At 39.2% G+C, this 19,449-nt stretch overlaps 1 protein-coding gene across 3 annotated transcripts in view; it reads right to left on the bottom strand.

Annotated features, from left to right (window-relative positions):
* FARSB (phenylalanyl-tRNA synthetase subunit beta) overlaps nt 1-19,130 on the bottom strand; it is a 37,712-nt gene extending 18,582 nt beyond the window's left edge. For 2 of the 3 annotated variants that reach the window (XM_035335100.1, XM_035335101.1), the window contains exons 1-15: nt 18,991-19,130; nt 18,299-18,354; nt 17,020-17,174; nt 16,366-16,438; nt 15,768-15,883; nt 15,169-15,319; nt 13,839-13,947; nt 11,344-11,414; nt 9,976-10,037; nt 9,840-9,891; nt 8,238-8,299; nt 7,624-7,831; nt 7,118-7,198; nt 4,914-5,006; nt 3,181-3,298 (exon numbers count right to left, since the gene is read on the bottom strand). In XM_035335100.1, the coding sequence (XP_035190991.1) occupies nt 3,181-3,298; nt 4,914-5,006; nt 7,118-7,198; nt 7,624-7,831; nt 8,238-8,299; nt 9,840-9,891; nt 9,976-10,037; nt 11,344-11,414; nt 13,839-13,947; nt 15,169-15,319; nt 15,768-15,883; nt 16,366-16,438; nt 17,020-17,174; nt 18,299-18,354; nt 18,991-19,048 (1,465 nt within the window). In that variant the 5' untranslated portion in view covers nt 19,049-19,130. Of the gene's footprint in view, nt 1-741; nt 1,290-3,180; nt 3,299-4,913; nt 5,007-7,117; nt 7,199-7,623; nt 7,832-8,237; nt 8,300-9,839; nt 9,892-9,975; nt 10,038-11,343; nt 11,415-13,838; nt 13,948-15,168; nt 15,320-15,767; nt 15,884-16,365; nt 16,439-17,019; nt 17,175-18,298; nt 18,355-18,990 lie in introns of those variants that run through there. The other variant, XM_035335102.1, reaches the window with a different exon arrangement.
* Between the last annotated feature and the right edge of the window lie 319 nt (nt 19,131-19,449).

Genomic DNA, 19,449 nt, shown 5'->3' with positions numbered 1-19,449 from the left:
ATGTCAACCTGAATTATATATATATATATATATATATATATATTTCTGAGACTTCAAAGCACTTCCTTGAGATGCTGCTGAAAAACAGTCCAAAGGATGGACAGCTGGTTAGGAATACGTGAGCCAAAGAGTGCAGAGGAAGATAAAGCGGTGCTGTATGCTGCCCCCTTCCACGTTAGGGATGCTTCAGAAAAGTAACTTAATCAGAAAGGGGGACCTGCTCATTTAAACTTGTATCACAGCTTCACGAAAATCCACAGCTATTTTCTGCTTGTAACTAGCACTTCCGTGCAGAGTTTGGAAAAATTCTCCAAACTATGGCATCAGCTCTTCTCAAATGATGTAAATTATGTTAAAAATATGCTACCATAAGCTTGCCGGGTTCCACAAGATCACTAATCAGAGGTGATTTTATGATGGATTCATTTCTTTCATTGTGATGAGCAAGAAAAGGTATTCACTGTTAGGGGTAGCGGTGTAAGGTAAGCATTTATGCACTGAAGCAGAATAACTCCTACTGGAAGTGACTATTCTAGGGTTACAAGTTAACTGCACAAATGCTATGTAACTTTCTCAAAATCAGCACATTTCCTCTTGCCTTGAGAAGAAACATCTCTGCTCAGATTTGGTTCCATTTAGTTATATTAAATCTGGCACACATTTTGCTAATTTAGTATGTCAAGACTTTCTGCCAGATATGTCTGAAGAGAAATAAGTTCTGTTCACCTTGGTAAGCGTGGGTTCTGTGTAAGTAGGCATTTTATTAAAAACCAGTGTTTAAAAGCTAGGTTCATTCACACATGAATGACTACAAGATGCCATTTCAAATGCAGTTAATGTCAGTACACTTTTGACTCATACTTCTTACATTATTAATTGGAAATTCTGCATGCCAAAATCATGAAATAATAAAATTAAATTAGTCAGTCTGATGACATAAGCCTTCTGCAGGAAATCTCATTCCATATGTGAGAGGACAATCCCACATTTTTCAGCGTTTGCAGTTACCAGTTATTTCTTTCTCCCCTTCCCTTTCAAACTATTCATTAGGCAAGTTTAATTTTCAAAGTTTGGGAAAAACAGTAGTCATTCTACAGACTCCATTAAAACAATTTTAGATATTGTTCGCAGCCTGCAAGTTCTCAGCCCATGAGCGGGCTGCCTAGGAGCACAGGGTACAAAGCTGCGGCCTCAGAAGTGTTTCTTACATGTTGCAGCGATTCCCAACAAAATGAAGTACGCTACAAAATTGTGAAGCAGCCATCCACATAAATGAAAGCTTTCAAGAGCTGCAATTAACATGAACAAAATAAAAGTAATCAATTTAACTTGCAAATTTTATAAAGCCAGGATAAACATGCTCCTTATTCCAAGATAAATAGCCCCACTCTTGGTTCTGAGGAATGCTAATGCTATTCTGCCATCTGTACCAAGTTTTTGGCACTTCAGCTAACTTATGCCCCCCAACAAGGAATGAACTGCAGCACCAAAATGTTTGTATTTAACTAAAAAAAAAAGGTACATGTTTTCCTAAAACTGCTTGTTTAGCTTGGCAAGGCTTTTTTCCCTTTTTTTTTTTTTTAAAAAAAAAGTAATCTGCAAATTAAATTCATCACCAAAGCAATTTACTTGCCATTCTGTTTATGCCTTATATAAACCTTTGTTTTGCAGATCCCAGATACCTTAAACACAACTGCTAAAATCTGAAACCAGATAATGAAACAACAAAACCGTTTCTGCTGCTGAATTTAAAGTAATGTCAGCCTTTTCCGCTGACAGGCAAAATTTCATCCCAAGTTGTGACTTACTGTACAAGCACGTACTCCCAAGAACTGTAGCTGTGCACTCTTTTTCCCTTGGTATACCATGGTTATGGTATACCAGATAAAAAGGAATCGGTACATTTCTTTAGAAAAATGGTTATTATTTTAAAAATCCATTTTTATATTTCATTTTACTTTGGTACATTCTTCCTGATAAAGATAGTCTGAAATTTTGATACTGTACAGTGAAATCAGTGCACAGAGGCCCCATCGCACAGGAAGGCTTTCACTGAAGCTTTTGAAAAGTGATCTAGCTGCCTTTGCTGTTTCATGTAAATAATTAACGTTACAGAGCAGTTCAAAGGCAGCCATGCTTTCTTAGCATAGTTGGATGAAAAGGAAAGATAAGGAAAATCTTTTTATGCACGAGTGGGGAAATTTTATACTGTTGGGCTTTTTGTTTATTTATACATTTTTATACAAAGACTTGCTCTGTTCTTTACCCAGTGTGCGTGCTACAAATCCGGTTCTTTGTATTGGTTGTCAATATTCCAGCACACAAGTTTAGGGAACAACTACTAGCAATCCTGTTTCAAGGTGATGGAAAGGGGATTCATGTTAAGATAGACCACAGAATCATTAAGGTTGGATAAGATAATTGGTTGGTAAGATAACTGCACTGACACCCATGGTTTTGAGCTATAGTTCTCCAGATTAGAATCAGTCTGCAAATATAACCTGCCATTCCCTGACTCAAGACGTTTTGCTTTTCAACTGGCAACACTGCACTTCTTTGAGACTGCAGCAGTTTAAAAGCAGGCTCTAGTACTCCAATAGCAACATACCTTAGATATGTTTAGAGCAGGTTCTTTTTGGTGTAAAATTGCCTTGAGTTTATCCTGGTATGCACAGCTGGGCTCCCTGACAGTGGAAGCAGTCAGTCAGGGCTACCAGCTGGAGCAGCCCCCTTGCAGTCCCTGGACACGAAGTCCTCCAGTAGCTGCAGTGTGTACCTGACCACTGGCTATTGGAGTAAACAGCATTGCTAGGAAAGATGCAATACAGCCATAACGAATAAGGTCTCGGGACTGTAACTGATTATGTCAAATCAATCCCCCTTCTGTTCCTCTGGGTGTTGTACCAGTAGAACAGTGTTGCAGACAAACCCAGTGCTGCCATCTGGGAACTTACTTGGGGTCCAGGTCAAGCTGACCCTGCAGTTCTTAGTCATTCTTTTTCTTTAAAAAGCTGGATCTACTCTCATAGGTATCATTCTGCTGGAAATTCCTAATTTTTCCCAAACTCGTACAACGGTAACCTTAACCAGTTTCTCAGAAAGCTTCTGAAACTAACCTGGGCTACAATCCTTTCAAAGAAGAAGTTTAAGAGTTCCAAATGCTGAGGAAGTTTTTCTTACCTTTACTAGGATCTTTTACTACAATGTCGGAAATCTCAAAGAGCTTTAAAGGCAAGGGCATCTTTCGGTTAGCAGCAATAGTTTTCAGTAGCCCAGGAAGGAGGGTAGTACGTGCCACCTGCAGGACAAACACGGATGCTGCAAGTGAAATACATAGCAAAAATAGCTCATGCTACGTTTCTTAATGTTTTGCCAGAATTCAGTAGTCAGGTGCAAATACTGTACTAATCTCTCATGCTTCATCATCTTTGTTTTAGAATTATTAAAACTGAAAATGTACATTCTCTGTATGTTCTTTGTACGGTATAGCCTGGAAGACCGTATGCGTGAGCTGTTTTTGTTCTTGGTCAGTGCCTTTTATGTTTGTGGTGCGTTCTGTATTGAGCAGTTGTAATTACCATGCAAAATGATATATACAAACAGGTGATAATAGTCTAAACACCTTATGGCTGTGGCTTTATAGGACTGTTTAGTTGCGGTAGCAAGTAGAACAGAAAATACATGAAGTTACCCCAAAATTACGTTCCTTAATTAGAATGTTTTTTACAGCAGAAGCATGTTTTTACCATTAGAGGAAAGACCTGGAAAGGTATCTCTGATATTCAGAGAAATCAGACTCACCAGAGCTCTTGGGAGGAAGATACCTCAGTTTACTGAAACCCTAAGCCTTTCTATAAAGTGTTTACCTTTGTATTTCTTAGGTTAGAAACAAAATATGCCTCAAAAATGTTTTCCATTTATTTTACAGATCTCATAATGTCTAGTCACTTTCCCTATAAGCCAAATCATAGAATATCCCGAGTTGGAAGGGACCCACAGAGATCATCGAGTCCAATTCCTGGGTCCCCAAAGGTCAACCCAAAAAATCAGACTGTGTGTCTGACAGCAAAACACTTCCTGAACTGTCACTACTTGTAAGTGCTGACTCATCTCCCCTGACAAAAAGATAATTTCTCATGATGACCTCAGGTACAGATAAATGCGTTTGTTTGCCTCTGTTCAGATGGATCCTCTCAGGATCACCAAGGAAAAGCAGAAGGAATGTTACCAGAGTATCACTGACAGTTACCATATTTGGATAATTATTTGAAATAAAACAAGTATGATGATAAATACAGTAGTAAAAATCCCCTGCTTATTTGACTCTGGAGCAGATTTCAAAGATAAACAGATGCTTTCAAAATTAACCTGAGGTCCATCTTCCCAATCAAATATTCATGTATTCACATCACTGATAAATTTCAGATTCAAAAAAGAAGCTCTACTATATATACACACACACACACACACACATATCCAGAAAAAAAAGTAAGTGTGATAACAGCTACTTTGAAAAAAAACAACCTTCCCAATTCAGAGCTCAGAAGGTAACTGCAGCTCCAATATTTCTATTTATACTTAACTAGCTTTTCTAAATGCAGGTGTTGATCAATAATCTGGGTGGAATTTTCTGTAATAAGATAGCTCAGTTGTGCTACCTGCCATCGTACTGAATATGGTATTTTACTTCACTGAAAACCTAATGGTGTTTCACACTAAGTTATTTCTTAGTGAAGGCGTAAGAGAAGATGACTGCTAGCAAGGTTAGTGCATAAATACCCACATCCTCTTTGCAAGAAAAAGTAGCTCCATAGCTCTGTAAATTGTTTTCTGTTAGTTCCTTTCTTTCCTCTTAATACATAGAATCTGTGACACTGTTGCTTCCAAACTTGACCTGAATTAAGTTACTTCACCTGAAATTCTGCAGTTTTGGGGTTTGCTATGTGTACTGCTTTTGTTGTAGAGATGTCTGTGCCAAGTTTATCCGCAATGTCTTCTTGAGAACACTGAGAGATGAAAGAAAAAAACCAAGGTCAAATAGTTAAAACAGACAGTGAGCCCATGACAAAACTTGACACCTATGATGAACAACACAAGCATAGCTGTTGCGCTGAGGCCCTCATGTACAACACCCTCTTATAATACAAATTGAGGCCCAGTCTGAGACAAGGTAGGCAAACTGGTTTATCTACAAATGTTAATTACTAACCAAAATAAAGCTAGTTAAAAAAAGTAGTGTTTATTTAAGCTCCTGTCATAATTTGCTGTCAGAGGCTGACCTGCAGTGGAAAAAATACCTTATTCAGAAAATAGTACAGGAATGGCACCCAAGCTTTCTCACAAAGAAAACAATCCCTTTGGGGCTACTGACGGAAAGTACTATCTCAAAAAAAAAAAGGGTCATATGTCTAAGTCTTCAATTTTCATAGCTATGTAAGATTCTCATAGCTCTGTTTTTGTTTTTCTGAGCTGGAATATTTTTCAAGTCCATATTCTCCAGGTGTAGTTTTAAGCCGATCAGTAAAGCGATACACATGCACTTTATCAGGCTCAGTGTCTGTGCACATACAGCAACAGATGCGACTGATAAGATCCACACTGCAAATTTTCAGAATTTATAGCTTTATTAATGCATAAAGAAACCAACGGCAGACTAGGCATGTAATTGAGGATTTGCCAGTATACTGCAGTCTCCCTTTGCCTGGCAGCATTCCGAGAAGCGTGTTGATAGTCTAAATGTGAGGAAAACGAGCAGATGATAACATCTGAAAGAGTAGATTATTGACTAAAAAAGAAAATCTTAAATGAACGCTGACCTTAGGTGTATCTAAACTACAGTATGTTACTATGATGCAACTAAGTGCATTTTGGCTAAATTCGAAGCCCCCACAGAAAGCAATGTTACTCTGTAGGAGTGATAATTCAGGGCTCAAACCAAAACTAGGATTACATTCACAAATATGGAAGCAGTGCTTGTCATACAGCAGCACAGGGTTACAGAATGTTGTAGCATAAGCGTGCCATAGCAAAAATACAATATGTAATGTGATAAAATAATACACTGCCTGATCTTCTGCTGTGGCAGTTCATAAATGTTCTCTAATGTAGCAATAAAATATACTCAACGTTTTTGAGCATACTTAGTATTCAATGCTGAAACAAAAAAGGAATTATATGGAGACTTTTGCTTATGCTGTGAATTATAAGAGTTTGACCATGTTTTACACTGTAGTTCCCCAAGATGTTACTACCATAGGTAATCTTAGTCAAATAGTAGCACTACACGAAGTAACATCAGTTATTATTGACTTATTTCTTAAATGAGTAACGTTTAACGAGTAATAAAATATTAAAACTGAAATACATTTTTCAGGCTTTAGAGTAACTGCAAATTTTGCATTTTAAGCTCCATAAAATGTGAAGGTGTTAAAATTTTATGTGATCCATTTGGATTACCAACCTCAGTTGCAATGCCTAAGCTTTTCAAATGCATGCAAATGTTTTAGGAGCCTGCATCACCGTATCTTAAAATCTTTGAGTACGTTATCAAAACTTCACTTGCGATTCCTTAGTCTGCATTATATAGCGCCTACAGGGATTCTTAAAATAAACTCTGACTGAATAATTATATATCAACTTGGTATCTAATCCAAGGAATCATGGGCAGGTGACAGTAGTGGGAAGAGACAAATAGAAAGTGCCATCTCTGAACTGCAGTAATATCCACCAGAAATTACTAAGTTTTGATAAATTGTTTTCCAGATTATCAAGCTATGATGAATTTCACATTGGGGGATCAAAATCTCTAAAGAGAGTTGCTGTCTTACAATTTCATACTGTCAAGTTAAACTAAAAGCAGTACTTTAGCAACTATTTTTGCCTTTATACGTAGAATTGCATGCCACATTAGCAGTGACTTACTCAATTTCTCTGACTTACAAACTCACAAAATACTACACTATAATTCCAAAGCACTAGTAAGCAGTCACCTGCTTAAAACAGTAAGAAATAATACTGGTACATTTATACAACAGCATAGTCTCAACTGCCCTCTACAGTTTTTGTGCATTGCCTTTCAAACATGCAAGTAAGAAAATGTTAAATCAATACAATATACCAGGGCAAAAGTGAGTGCTTCAGTGAATCCAGCAGCCGCCAAGTCCAGTCTCAGAAGTTCTGTGAGCTTATTGAGGGGGAGCTAAAATGAAACAAAAAACAGTGTTTCACTTCCATCTAAAAACACTCTTCTGTTCTTTCCCGAGGTGATTCTGCCTGGCACATTATGGTGAATTCACTGGGGAGGTACTCTGCTTGTGTGCTTAACATTTTTGAAAGCATCAGCCAGCTGCCTTTAGGCTTGCCTGAGGAAATGAATCTCCCAATTAGAGATTTAATATGGGCTCCCTGCTTAAACCCTGTCTTTTTTCAAGTACCAACGACCACTGGTCTTGGACTTATTCAAATCAGTGGGGCATCTGTTTTGTATCCTATCCATGGTAAATACTTCTCAAGGCAAAGCATGTCAAAATATTTAATTCCTAGGTTCTGTTTTCCCCAAAGCCCTTCTGGCATGCACTAGTCATTTACTGACAACAGAGCGCTTATTTGAAGGGGCAATCTTACTTGATTAGCTATGGTGTACGTTTTCGGAATAGTCATCTGAATGTTGTTATAACCATAAGCTATTGCTGCATCTTCTACGATATCACATGCATGGATAATGTCCGCTCGGGTAGGAGGGATTTCAATCTCTATATTGTTCCCATTCCCTATGACGTGTGACTTCAAACACATCCTAGTCAGCAGCTTTGCAAGGCTTGATGGAGTTTCACTGAAACAAAACAAGAGAGTAGTAATTTACCGATCTTACACTATACTTTTTAAAGCAATCAGTGTTTCTGCTATGTTGCCTTATTTCCTGAATAATCTCTAAGTGCTTTACAGACCGTACGTAAACTCAGCATTCCAATAAAACCAGCTCAGATTCTGACTCCAAGACAGTCATTTTCCTTTACTTCTTAACAGTTGGGTGAGGCCATGAAGAACCATTCCCCTTTTTTGAAAACAGCGAAGCAATTCCTACAGAGTTGATCTAATTACCAAAGTTAACCCCAGAATTTTTTCATAGATTCAAAATCATGGTGTAAACATTTTTAAAACAATGAGTAATCAGTGTTTAAGTACCTTTTGCATGATTAATGCTTAAATAAAAAAAGCTTTTATTTGCAGTAACACACCTGATTCCTATCTTCTTGTTAATGAGGTCAGGTTTCACCTTCTCTTTTCGGTAAGCCAGTTCCTAAAAAGAAAGGGAAAGCTTTTCAGCATACACAACCCTTGCTACCTCTAAAAGGATTCAGTTTTGACATCTTGCTAATCTAGTTTCTTCTAACTGTGATACTCAAATGTCATCCACAGAAGACAGGTGTGGAATATTACGTTGACGTCAGTATTTTATGATAACATGATTCTTGAAAATAATATTACAGTACATGATGCAAAAGCTGTTCTCAGTTAGGCTAGGAGTTTGAATGCAGCATGAAATCACTGTTACCGAAACTTCTGATAATTTCAGATAAATGAAAGTAACAGAGTTTGTGAAAGTTTCCAGTCACCGGTTCATCTTAAGTCAAAGCCCTAAAGCAGTGAGTGGTCATGCATGAGACTGTGTAGTCTAGTACAGATCAAATGACTTTTTGGAGGAAAAGGAAGGAAAACTTGTTACCTCTGTATTGGCACAGAAATGTTTACCATTATTTAACCTAGGAAGTTTGTAACGTATCTATAGAAAGCTATTGTGTATGTAAAGTGTTTCTAAACTTCCAGATAAACAAATCCATAAAAACCTTAGCATCTAGAACTCTGTGATTTTTTTTTTTCTCTATTTTATGTAGGGAAATTGCATTGCCTAGTACAGTGATTTGTTTTGCTGGATGTTACTCCTAGATTCTAGGTCTTTCCTCTGAAGACTGCAGTTACCATTGTTAAAAGAAAGAGCTAAGATATGACTAGAAAAAGTCTCAATGACAAAAAGGTTTCTTTCTCTCTCATTAATTTGTACTTGCTTCATACATCTAATGTTATGAACTCAACCAGATCTCTGTCTTCAGTCACTTCCAGGAAACAGCAGGGATTGCTCTCCTTATGCTTTTTTGTTCTCCTAAAAAGACTGTTACTGCACAGAGATATACTGGGCACCCCTAATTCAGGCAAACCTGGGCTTGTAGTCAACATATTGCCTAACAGACCTTTATATAGTTGGAGTCTGTAAAATGAAGGACTGAAAAATCCAGTGTTAAGAGGTTATTTTAGCTCATAGGTATTAAAGCTTCCTGATCTGATAATAAGTTATGCTGAGGCTGATTTCAGCTGCCCACTGGCTTCAGCCTGAAGGACCTCTTTCTGCATTCCTTTTTTCCTGATATGGAACAGGTAGGTTTTAAAGGCTTTAGACACAGATTATGACATTTGATTGCAATCTCTGCTTGTTTCTCAAAATGTCTGTATCCCATAAACTGTAAACCCACAGTAGTGGTTACCAGACGTAGCTTTAAAGCCTAGCCTTCTTTCTTGAGTATCAAACTGTGAGACTATTTTAACCTCATCATAAATTAGTGGAGCATCAGAATGAGTTTTCAACATAAGGGGAAACTGAGGCACTGTGTTCTTTTTTTTTTTTTTTGGGGGGGGGGGGGGGGGGGAGGGGCATGTTAGAGAAGGCCCTGACTCACTCGTTACCTCTACAGAAAAGATGATAATATTGATAATATCACCCTTATACTTCACGTAAATAAAATCCTTTCCCAGAGGATAGCAAGATACCGTCTCACCATGCTTACCGGATAGATGTGGGTCTTCCCATTAGGAAGAATTACTTCTACTGCTTCAACACTGTGAGAGACAGAAAAACAGAACTAAAAATGTTTTTTTAAAATGTGGCCCAAACGTAATGTCTGACTAGAGATTTATACTCACGTGAATGGCTTCTCACAATATTCACTAAACATCGTGACTATAGTATCGAGAACAATTTTTGCCTACAAAATAAAGATGATAATCACATTGAAATCTGTCCTCTACGTCTACTGAAGACTAGGTATAATAAAAAAGGAAAAAAAAAATCTTATGTTCTGTTAATTCTACACTGTTTAGTAACTTAGAATCCCAAATCCTAGCAGTCTAAAATACCAGACCAAATTTTAAGAAACGCTTTGTTTCTGCTGCAAAGATGTTTACACAAAAAGCTAGAGAAATAGAAATCTTTGCTCTTCAAGGCTCTAAAGCACTTGTACATTTTTGTTAAACTGTTCTGAAGATACACAGAGATCTTTATTACCAGCTGGAATTGCATATTTCAAACCTTTATTTTACTTAGTTACTTCACTCAAGTTCAAGTGAGAAGAATGCAGAGGCTGGAGGATTGTGCATTGTTTAAGAAAATATTGTTAAATTAGTTTCACTTGCAAAATTTTTCAGTGAATAGTTGATATTTTAAGACATTAGTATAATAGAACATAACCATGAGATTCAGCTCAACTTCTCAATCTACAAATGTTGTTTTTTGATACCTCACAGTATAATTTTCTTCATGTATTTTTTTACTATCAAAGTAAGCAGCAGAAATAAGTATTTATTTTTTAGTTTGCTCAGAAGCCATTCCCCAATATGCAAATTTGCATCAATAACACATCATTGTGTAGCTCGGTAAATTAAAAGCATTTTTTGCTTTTAAGCATCAATGTACACATTTTAGGGAAACTATCAATGAATGCACAACCTATATTCAAGAATAGGCAATTATAACCGCTGGGCTTTCATGCTTCAGCTTTGAGTTACAGAATTTGCATATGGAAGGACTTCCATTTGACAATTATTTGCACAGCATCCCTGCTTGAAAAAGATAACTAAGAAGAAAAAGTCTTCTCCGTCCCTCAGCCCAAATTTTAGGTTGGAGACTAAATGATTTTTTACAAAGAGTATTCCATCGAAGTAAGCAGTCTTAATGAACTTTCCTCTTTTTAAAGCCTTTCAGACTTAGAAAAAGTGCTCAAAAACAAAACTAAACCTAGTTTACTTATATTTTCTAGTACAAACTGAACACATACTGTCATCATAAAGACACTGTAAAAACAAAGCCCACTGAAAACACAATATTGTCCACAAAGCATGTCTAAAACCCTCTTGAGGGAATTCCATGTAGTCCCACAACGCATCCTGCCCCTTTGAAATGGGACGTCTGCTCTGTAAATGCCTGTCTACTGCAGGCCTTTGTACTGGAGCACTATTACCCAAAGGGAAAACAATGATGTTACAGCATCTCAAAAGTAGAAAAGATTAATTTACCTTTGTCATATCTGTGCCTGTACATTCAACAAAAACATTTCTGGTGTTTAGGCTTATTTTTGAATGATCTCCTAAAAAAGAGTAACAAATTAAGAAATGTTATTACCTATCTTGCAATGACACGGATAGCTTTTGTGATGCAGAAAAGATCATCATCTTCCCCAGCTTAAAAACCACTCCGTCTACTGCATCAACACTCAAAATTCTTACAAGAAAAGCAGCACTTTCTATTTTCAAATTATAAATCAAGAAGGGCCAAAATACAGCACATTCTATCTGAAAAGGCAGACCAGACTTGCTGACCCAGCTGTCTCTCTACAGTGGAAGGTACACAAATCCACAGCTGCTCTCCGTATCCAGTTGAAAAAGCAAGCAAGCTAGCAGAATAGCAGCCCTCTGCTGGTGGTAGAGTGGTTCTTCACTTCCAGAGCATCTTCCCTTTCCTGGCTTTGGCAACACATCTGCCTTTGTAACATGCATAAGAAGGATAGGGAAGATTGGAGTGTTTTTTTTAAAAAAGGTGTTTTACACTGATAAACATCCATAGCTGCTTCTGCAAATAACCAAGCTCTCAACTGACATCTGAGCTACTCTGGCTTTTGTCTGCATTATTGGTCTAGTGCATAGGATGGGTTCCTTTTAAGCACGGATTTGTTTTTTGCCTGTACTTGCTGTTGTGAGGTATGCCCTGCACCACATCACTGATGCGCTCAAAACTTTTGCATCTTGAAGAAGCAAGGTAGACAATGCACGTAGGGGCATCATCTCAAATGTCTTCCTTACAAATTGGATGCCAAGTCCCCAGTAGTCAATTCCTTAAAAAAGTGGGGTTCTGTTAGTAAATGGCAAGTTATGTGAGGAGGCTGAACAGAAGTCTGCCTCATACTGCCTGTTAGGCGTAGATGTCCAGTGCATACCTTGGAAGAATTTCACTGCTAGTCACCAAGTGGTGTGGACACACTCAGTCCTAGAATTGTTTGAGGTGGTGCCAAATAAAACCTTCATCCTTCTCACCTTTCCTTGCCCTATTCCCTGCTGCAGATGCACCACACAGGAGGCAAAGGGAAGCACACGCCTAGATATACAGATGCATTCTTGCTCCCTTTGATCCCAAACAAGTCACTTAGCTTCTGTTTTTCTGTTTCCTACCTGGGAAACTAGGTCACAGCTAGGCTGACAGAAAGTCAGGTACAGCTGCGAGGTGAAGACTGAGGGAGGGAGGGATGCTGTACACCCTTTTCAGGATGCTATACCCCTTTAGAGCTGAAATGTACTCAGCTCTTCTGGACTCACTTCAAAGCCCATATAACCTTTCATTTAAGTACTCGTAGATAATGAAAAAAAAAAAAAGAAAAAAACAAAGCAAATATTTACATTTCCTTATCTGTCTAAAAAGAGTTATTAACCTGGAAGCTTCTGTCAAATACTCCTCTTTAAAGTACAAACAGTTTTAAGAATTTTAGCTTAACCTTTCTGATATAATGCAAACAATGTGCAATGTTTATATGTGGAACACACTGAGGCTGGACTAAGACTAACCGAGAAAGATCAGATACCAGATACAGTTGTTGACAGCACCTTCAAATTCAGAACAGTTGTTCTTACCAGACTCTGTCACAGAATTTGAGCTGCCCTTTAAGATGATTTAGGTTAGCTGTTTAAGACTTGGATAAGGACCTTCAGGAAAAATACATCCAATGAGATTATCCCTGCAGATTTTATCAGTCACTGTAGGGAAATGGTTACTAATTTTTGACCTCTATTTATCTATAGATGTATAGATATACCGAAATCTCTTTGTTAACAGAGTAGTTTTTGCCATGTCATTAATTGGTTTCAGTAAACACTGTTTTAAAATCACCCCAAAGCTTCTTTTGCATTCAGAGGAAACTCATGTTTGGAAACACTGCAGAAAATGTTTAGACCAATTTATTTTTTTTTTTTAACCCATTAAAGACTTCTTGAAGTTACTTGTGACACCAGAAGGGTTCACAAGAACTGCTTCACACTGCTGCTAAATACACGGGGCTTAAGATGTAGATAAAGATCCCTGCTGGAACCATTTAGAACACTACAAAGCAGACTATTCTAGTTACCAGTTTACAAAATAATTTCTTATTTCTTTTAGTTAAATCATTGATGAATGAACAACATGTCTAGGTACAAAAGATGCTTTTCTAACAAAGGTTCCTACCACAAGGAACTTATCTTGAGTTTATAATATAAAAATGTAGAAGGATATGAGAAACTAAGCACAGAGGTTTGCAGTGGGACCTCTACATTGTCTTGTCTGAGAAAAGAGGAACACTAGGAACCCGAGGAAACAAAAAATGTGGCCTTGTTTAAACCAAAAGAAACATAGAATTCCATGTGAAGTTATAAGTGAAACAATTTTAATAGAAGAAAATAAACCATATTGCACATTAACGTTTCTGTGAGACACCCTGACTCACAGAACAGCAGCAACGGTACAAACTGGTCATAAGAAATCTTACCATTGATGATTGGTGGCATGGACAGAACAACCCCATTGCTGTCATATATGACAGGATAAAGCGGTTTGTTTTCAATCAGGTGTAAGTAGTGTCGAAGATGGCTGTCAGTCTGGAGAAATAAAGCATGACCCTAAATTTCACAATAGCTCAAATACAGATTTTCCATTCTACCACAGTCCTCTACTGAGACATTCATGGGAATTTTTCAAGACGGCAGGATTGGGCTTACATCTAGGTACTTCACTAGCAAAAGCTATTTGCTGTCAAAAGCAGGAAAACTTGGAAACCACAGAGCTTGTTTTGTTTTCTTCAAAAATATTAAATAATTTTTATTTATTTAAGGTTTCTCTCAAAAATGCATAACACATGCTACCCAAACAATGCCCTTGTTCACCACAGCAGATCTTCTACTGCCAAACCCACAAGCACCCATCCTTAGTTTATCAGAACATTCCTTAGAACTGCTAAAAATGTTCACTATGACACTTTTAATGATGAATTGCTGAATATTGACATGTTTACACTTAAATTTGATTCAAAATTTGCATCTGTTCCAATGACATGCGTATATGCTCTACCAAAAATAGTTTACTTTTAGTCTGTCTGATGCCTCATTTTCTAGCTTTCACTTGCCTTCAGTCAGATATCTTTGAGAGTTTCTTTTCCCTCTGTATGTATGCTCCAACAGAGCTCTATATTTTAATAATAGTATCAGTTTGAAGTACTGATGTTTAAAGTGGCTTATATAAATACTGTAAAATTAGACCAGTTAGAATCTTTTCCTAATGCTTACCTGGTTTCATCAGGATACTGGGCCAAGAGCAGTGCTACACCTGCATAGTAGGTAGCTGGGTAAATAATTTAATGTTGCCACCAAGTAAGTTGGCCCAATTAAAATAAATAATAATATTATTTAAAATATTAAAAAATGTAAAAATATTATTTACATCCACTTTTTATCTCAGCTTTGTACAGTGAATATCTTCACAGTAAAGGCAAATATATAAACCTTTTACAGTACTATGAAGAGTATCACGAAAAGCAATCTTTGTGTTGATAAATTGGGAGGCTAACGTCAATTTCACTATTTTAAGTGTTACGTTTCGACATCAAACAACATGATATACCTTTCATGGGCAATATAATTTAAGTATTACCATGCATTTCTCCTGAGTAACCAAAATGTGGAACGTTCATTGGCTGAAGGTACAGAAGATGGCTGGGTTTCTCTTGTTAGAACAACCCTTAATGCCAGGGGTAAACAAGATGTAAATGCTTGGAAACTTAGCTTCCTGTCTTTAGCACAGCAGCTCTGAAAAATGACACTTACCCTATACAGATCCATCATTTGTGGAGCTGTGTATTCCTGAGATTGGTTCAAGGGCTTGAATTTAATTTCAGAAGGTGCTTTAGCCGTAAAAGTAAATGGACCAGCAATGGTGTCCAAGTCATGGGTACCTATTGCTACTAATGCTCTTCTCCTAGAGAAAAAAGGCAAAATAATGACTTTACTAGTAAGAGCTGGAGTTCACTTGAGATAATGTTATGATGCTCAATATTCCTGTACATTCATAGATCTTACTGAAGAAAGTGGATGGGCAGCGTTGAGAAGCCTAGAAATTGATTTCACTCTGCATGCTACTGACGAGATACAAAGGTTAACAACCCACACAACAGTCAAAGGCATCTCCAGTAGGACTACTGCAAACGGATTTTTCCTCAGCTGTTGCAGAAAATGTAGCAGCTATTTATGCTGAAATGTACTGAGAACAGGCAGAAACAGGGAAGGAAATGAGAAGGATTAAGAGAGCTGTTCTAAAAGATTTCCCTTAGCATGAATATCAATATAATGTTTCTCCCCAACAGGCCTGTGAAATCTTAATGCGATCAAATCATACACAAATGCTATATGCTACTTTAAGCACTAACCTGCAAATATTCTGGTGTAGCTTTTCTTGGAGGTCAATGAAACTGTCATAACGGTCTTTGGTAAAAGTTATGTTACGAAGAACCGCAGCTACAGCATGAGGCCGGACTTTGGCAGTCTGCAACAGATGATGAATTTCCAGTACACAATATACAAAACTTAAACTGATGAAATGTGCCCTTTCCTTCATAAAATCCTCTTTTATAAAGTAGTAATCAAAATGAAAAATCATGAAAATACATTACAAATCCAAGGAAAAAAAAAAAAAAGATAAAACAACTCCAAGTCTGGTAGAGGCAATGAGGTTTTCAATGTACCCTGTAATAGCCCAGAAGGGAAATGCAATCCGACTACCTGAAACTTTGATTTGACCTGCTACTAAATTCACCCAGAAAAATTTGTCTGTTCCTCCCCACCCCCCTTCCCTATAAATAAATCGCATTGAGTAGAAATATTAAAAATTTCTTTAGCTCTTGTTCTGCAAATAAGATTTTCAGTCTCACTGCTGTTATAAAATTAGTCCTGATAATCAATTTCATAGCTATCTTCGTGGTTGAGAAATGTTCAATAAATCTACCACAGTACAGTAAACACTTTTACCTCTTCAGTGATAATCAGCCTCTGACCTTCACCTTTAGCAGGTATTATCTTTTCATACCTAGGGAGATTTATCCTAGAATAAAAAAAGAAGTAAGTCTGTAACTGGAAAACACAATATTTGCAAAATGCAGGAAAATTAGAAATGTGGCAACAACTATATGTAGAAAATTTTGTTAGCAATTGTCCTGGTTCTGGACATTAGGATTTGGGCGTGTAGGTTTTATTTATGCTGCATAAACATTAAGTTTTCTATTGAATAGTAGACAGATAACTAGAATAGAAAGGATGCCTTCATGAAGATGAAGTTATAGCAGAAAAGTGAAATAAATTATTTGTATCATTATTTATTACAGAGGAGCACAACAAAGTGCCTCTGCAGGCGTTGTTTACAGAGGATGAGTATCAACTGGAACAGCAGTTGAAAAAAATGTAGAACAGACCCAAAATGTAACAAGATTCTAGTCTAGTCTCTTACAAGTATGTAACAGGCCCTCTCCAGAGAAACAACAGGGAAGCGTATGGACATCTGACAAATCCAGCTACCTATACCTCAGACAGTCCTCAAAATCCAGTCAAGTGGCAAGGTTATTGACCAGGAATGGACGCGTATTCAAACAAGTAACAAAACACACAAAAATCTCACAACTCTGTTACCTTTCTTTAAAGACCTGCAGTCCTCTGACCAACCCTTCGAGGCAAAGAAGATCATATCGATTGGCAGGAACATCAATTTTATAGAGAACAGTGTCAGATGCACCCTCTGCCTTTCCTTCACCTTTTTCTTTACTTATAATGTCTTTCTCGGATGTCTGAAATTAAGCAAAAAAAAGGTTTTTAACCTGAAATATCTTATCATTGACAGCACTATGATAGTGAGATAACATAAAAGGAAGAACTATTAAATCAAAGTACACATGCCAAGTATCAAAAATAAAATCAATATCTTTCTCAGATGTAAAGATTGTAATGCAACATATCAAAAGAAAAATAATCACTATTAGAATTTGAATTGTTAAAACAGAGATAGAAGCATGAGTCTGCAGGCTAGCAGATCCCAGTTGGGAACTGGGACCTTATTTACGGCTACAGATCAGGAAAGATTGGTATTATCTGGGTGATTCTGAAATACAGCATAACATATAGTGGTTAGATGTCTTTTGAAAAACCTAGTTAAAAGAGCAGCTAATTTAATTCAAAAAGCAAAACCAGAATGGGGTCCACTGGAACAAGATTTATGTTGATACAAGCAAGAGGGTCGGCAAACTTTCACAAGTATAGAATCTAGTTCAAAACCTGAAATGTACATGCGTTACAACTCAGGAAATAGAATGTCCAGGGCAAGCATTCTTGTGGTATTGCACACAAAAATGCATACAAAACACAGCCAGTAAGATCTTGTGAATATGTTTAATATTTGCCATATTTGCCTTGTGGCCATATTCATGCTGCTAAATTAAACAAATTATTTGTCAACAGACTGCCAGCCTTCACAAACTGTAGCACTATGCCACACTGGGGTCTCTTGCCCCCTGAAGCAGTAATTTTTGGGGTCTCTTTTTCAAGCCACCTGTGTTAATACAATCTGTTACAATAATGTTTTATACCAGACCCTGAAGGTATGTGTTACATACTCTGGACTGTGCTACAAAGATATATGAGAACGTTTCAGGTTTAAAACCTTGCTGCAATATTGCTGAGGGATTGTGCAGGTTAAAGGGGACGCTGAAGTCCTGTCCACATCACTTTTTCAGAACAGCCCCACAGGCATGGTCCCCTCCAGACCTTGCCTAGATTTGTTTTTGGTGCATAGTGGAGGGCATTGTCCAGCACTATCCTGGGGAATCCGGTGGCAATACGCAGCACAGGCTCTTCCCAAGTATATATGCTGTCATTCTGCTCCACCTACCGATCAAGTAACAAAAACATTACTTACAATGTCATCGAGCTCCAGACCAAACTCAAAGCAAAGCTCATCAAATTCTTCATCAGCTGTGGGGGGGTGGGAAAGAAGTGAGTTTTGGCTTACAAGCAGAGCTCAGAACTCTAACACTAAATTTTGTTGCGTTTACTTTGAACGTTTTCTAAGGAGATAACAGACCATTTTGAAACGGGGGGCGCAAGTGGCGTGAAGAATTTGGTTTGTTTGCATCCGAGTAGCAGTTTCTTTAGCAGGTAGCGTATTTATGGACACGTTATTTCCACGGTCACAGCGAGGGGCTCTGAGCGTCAGGGCCCACCTCTGCTGCCAGCTGCTCGGCTGCGGGCCGGAGCCACCCCGGCCCGGACAGGCACGGGGACACGAGGGCGCCGCGGGGCCCCCTGTGGCGGCAGCCCCTCGCTCCGGGCCGGGCCGGCTGTCAGGCGGAGGCCGAGGAGCCCTGCGGGGAGCCCCGCCGTCACACCGCCCCGCTCGGGCAGCACCCGCCCGCCCCGACCCGCTCCCGAAGCGGCCCCTATAAACCACGCCGTGGGATCGCCCGGTTCCGCCCGTGCCCGGCCAGCCGGCGAGAGGCCCGGGCCGGCGGGGCCGCCCTGCGGCCGTGCCCCGGTGCCGCGGCCGGGCCGTGCCGGCTCCGTGCTCGCACCCCGATCCCCGCAGCCCGCCGGGGCCGTGCCCGCACTCACTGTAGCTGCGGCCCAGCGCCTGGAAGAGCAGCTCCCGCCGCACGCTGACGGTCGGCATGGCGGCACCCGGCCCGCCCCGGCCCGCCCCGGCCCGCCCCGCGCCTGCGCGGCCGCTCGCCACAGCGCTGCCGCCTGCTGGAGCCCGGTGGGGGCGGCCGAGAATGGGGGGGGTGTGTTTTAAATAAATTACTTTTATTCGTTAATTGCGTCGTCTGCATGCCTGGGGAGGGGTGTGTGTGTGCGCGTGTTATGGGTTAAAAACACGAAGCTGGGCGCTGCCTAATCGTGAGGCGGCCGGCCTGCGAGGGCACCGGGGGGTGGTAGCGGGGGCTCGGCTGAGGGGGGAGCTGCAGGTGCGGGGCCGGGCCGTGCCCCGAGCCGTTCCCGTTCCCGGAGCCGTGCCCGGAGCCACCTCCCCGTCCCCGCCCGCCGGAGCCGCGCCCGGGCCGTTGGCGTGAG

The sequence above is a fragment of the Oxyura jamaicensis genome, chromosome 9, assembly GCF_011077185.1.
Source record: "Oxyura jamaicensis isolate SHBP4307 breed ruddy duck chromosome 9, BPBGC_Ojam_1.0, whole genome shotgun sequence".
NCBI lineage: Eukaryota > Metazoa > Chordata > Aves > Anseriformes > Anatidae > Oxyura > Oxyura jamaicensis.
Note: the sequence above shows the minus strand (reverse complement) of the source record. Positions and strands in the feature narration are given on the sequence as shown.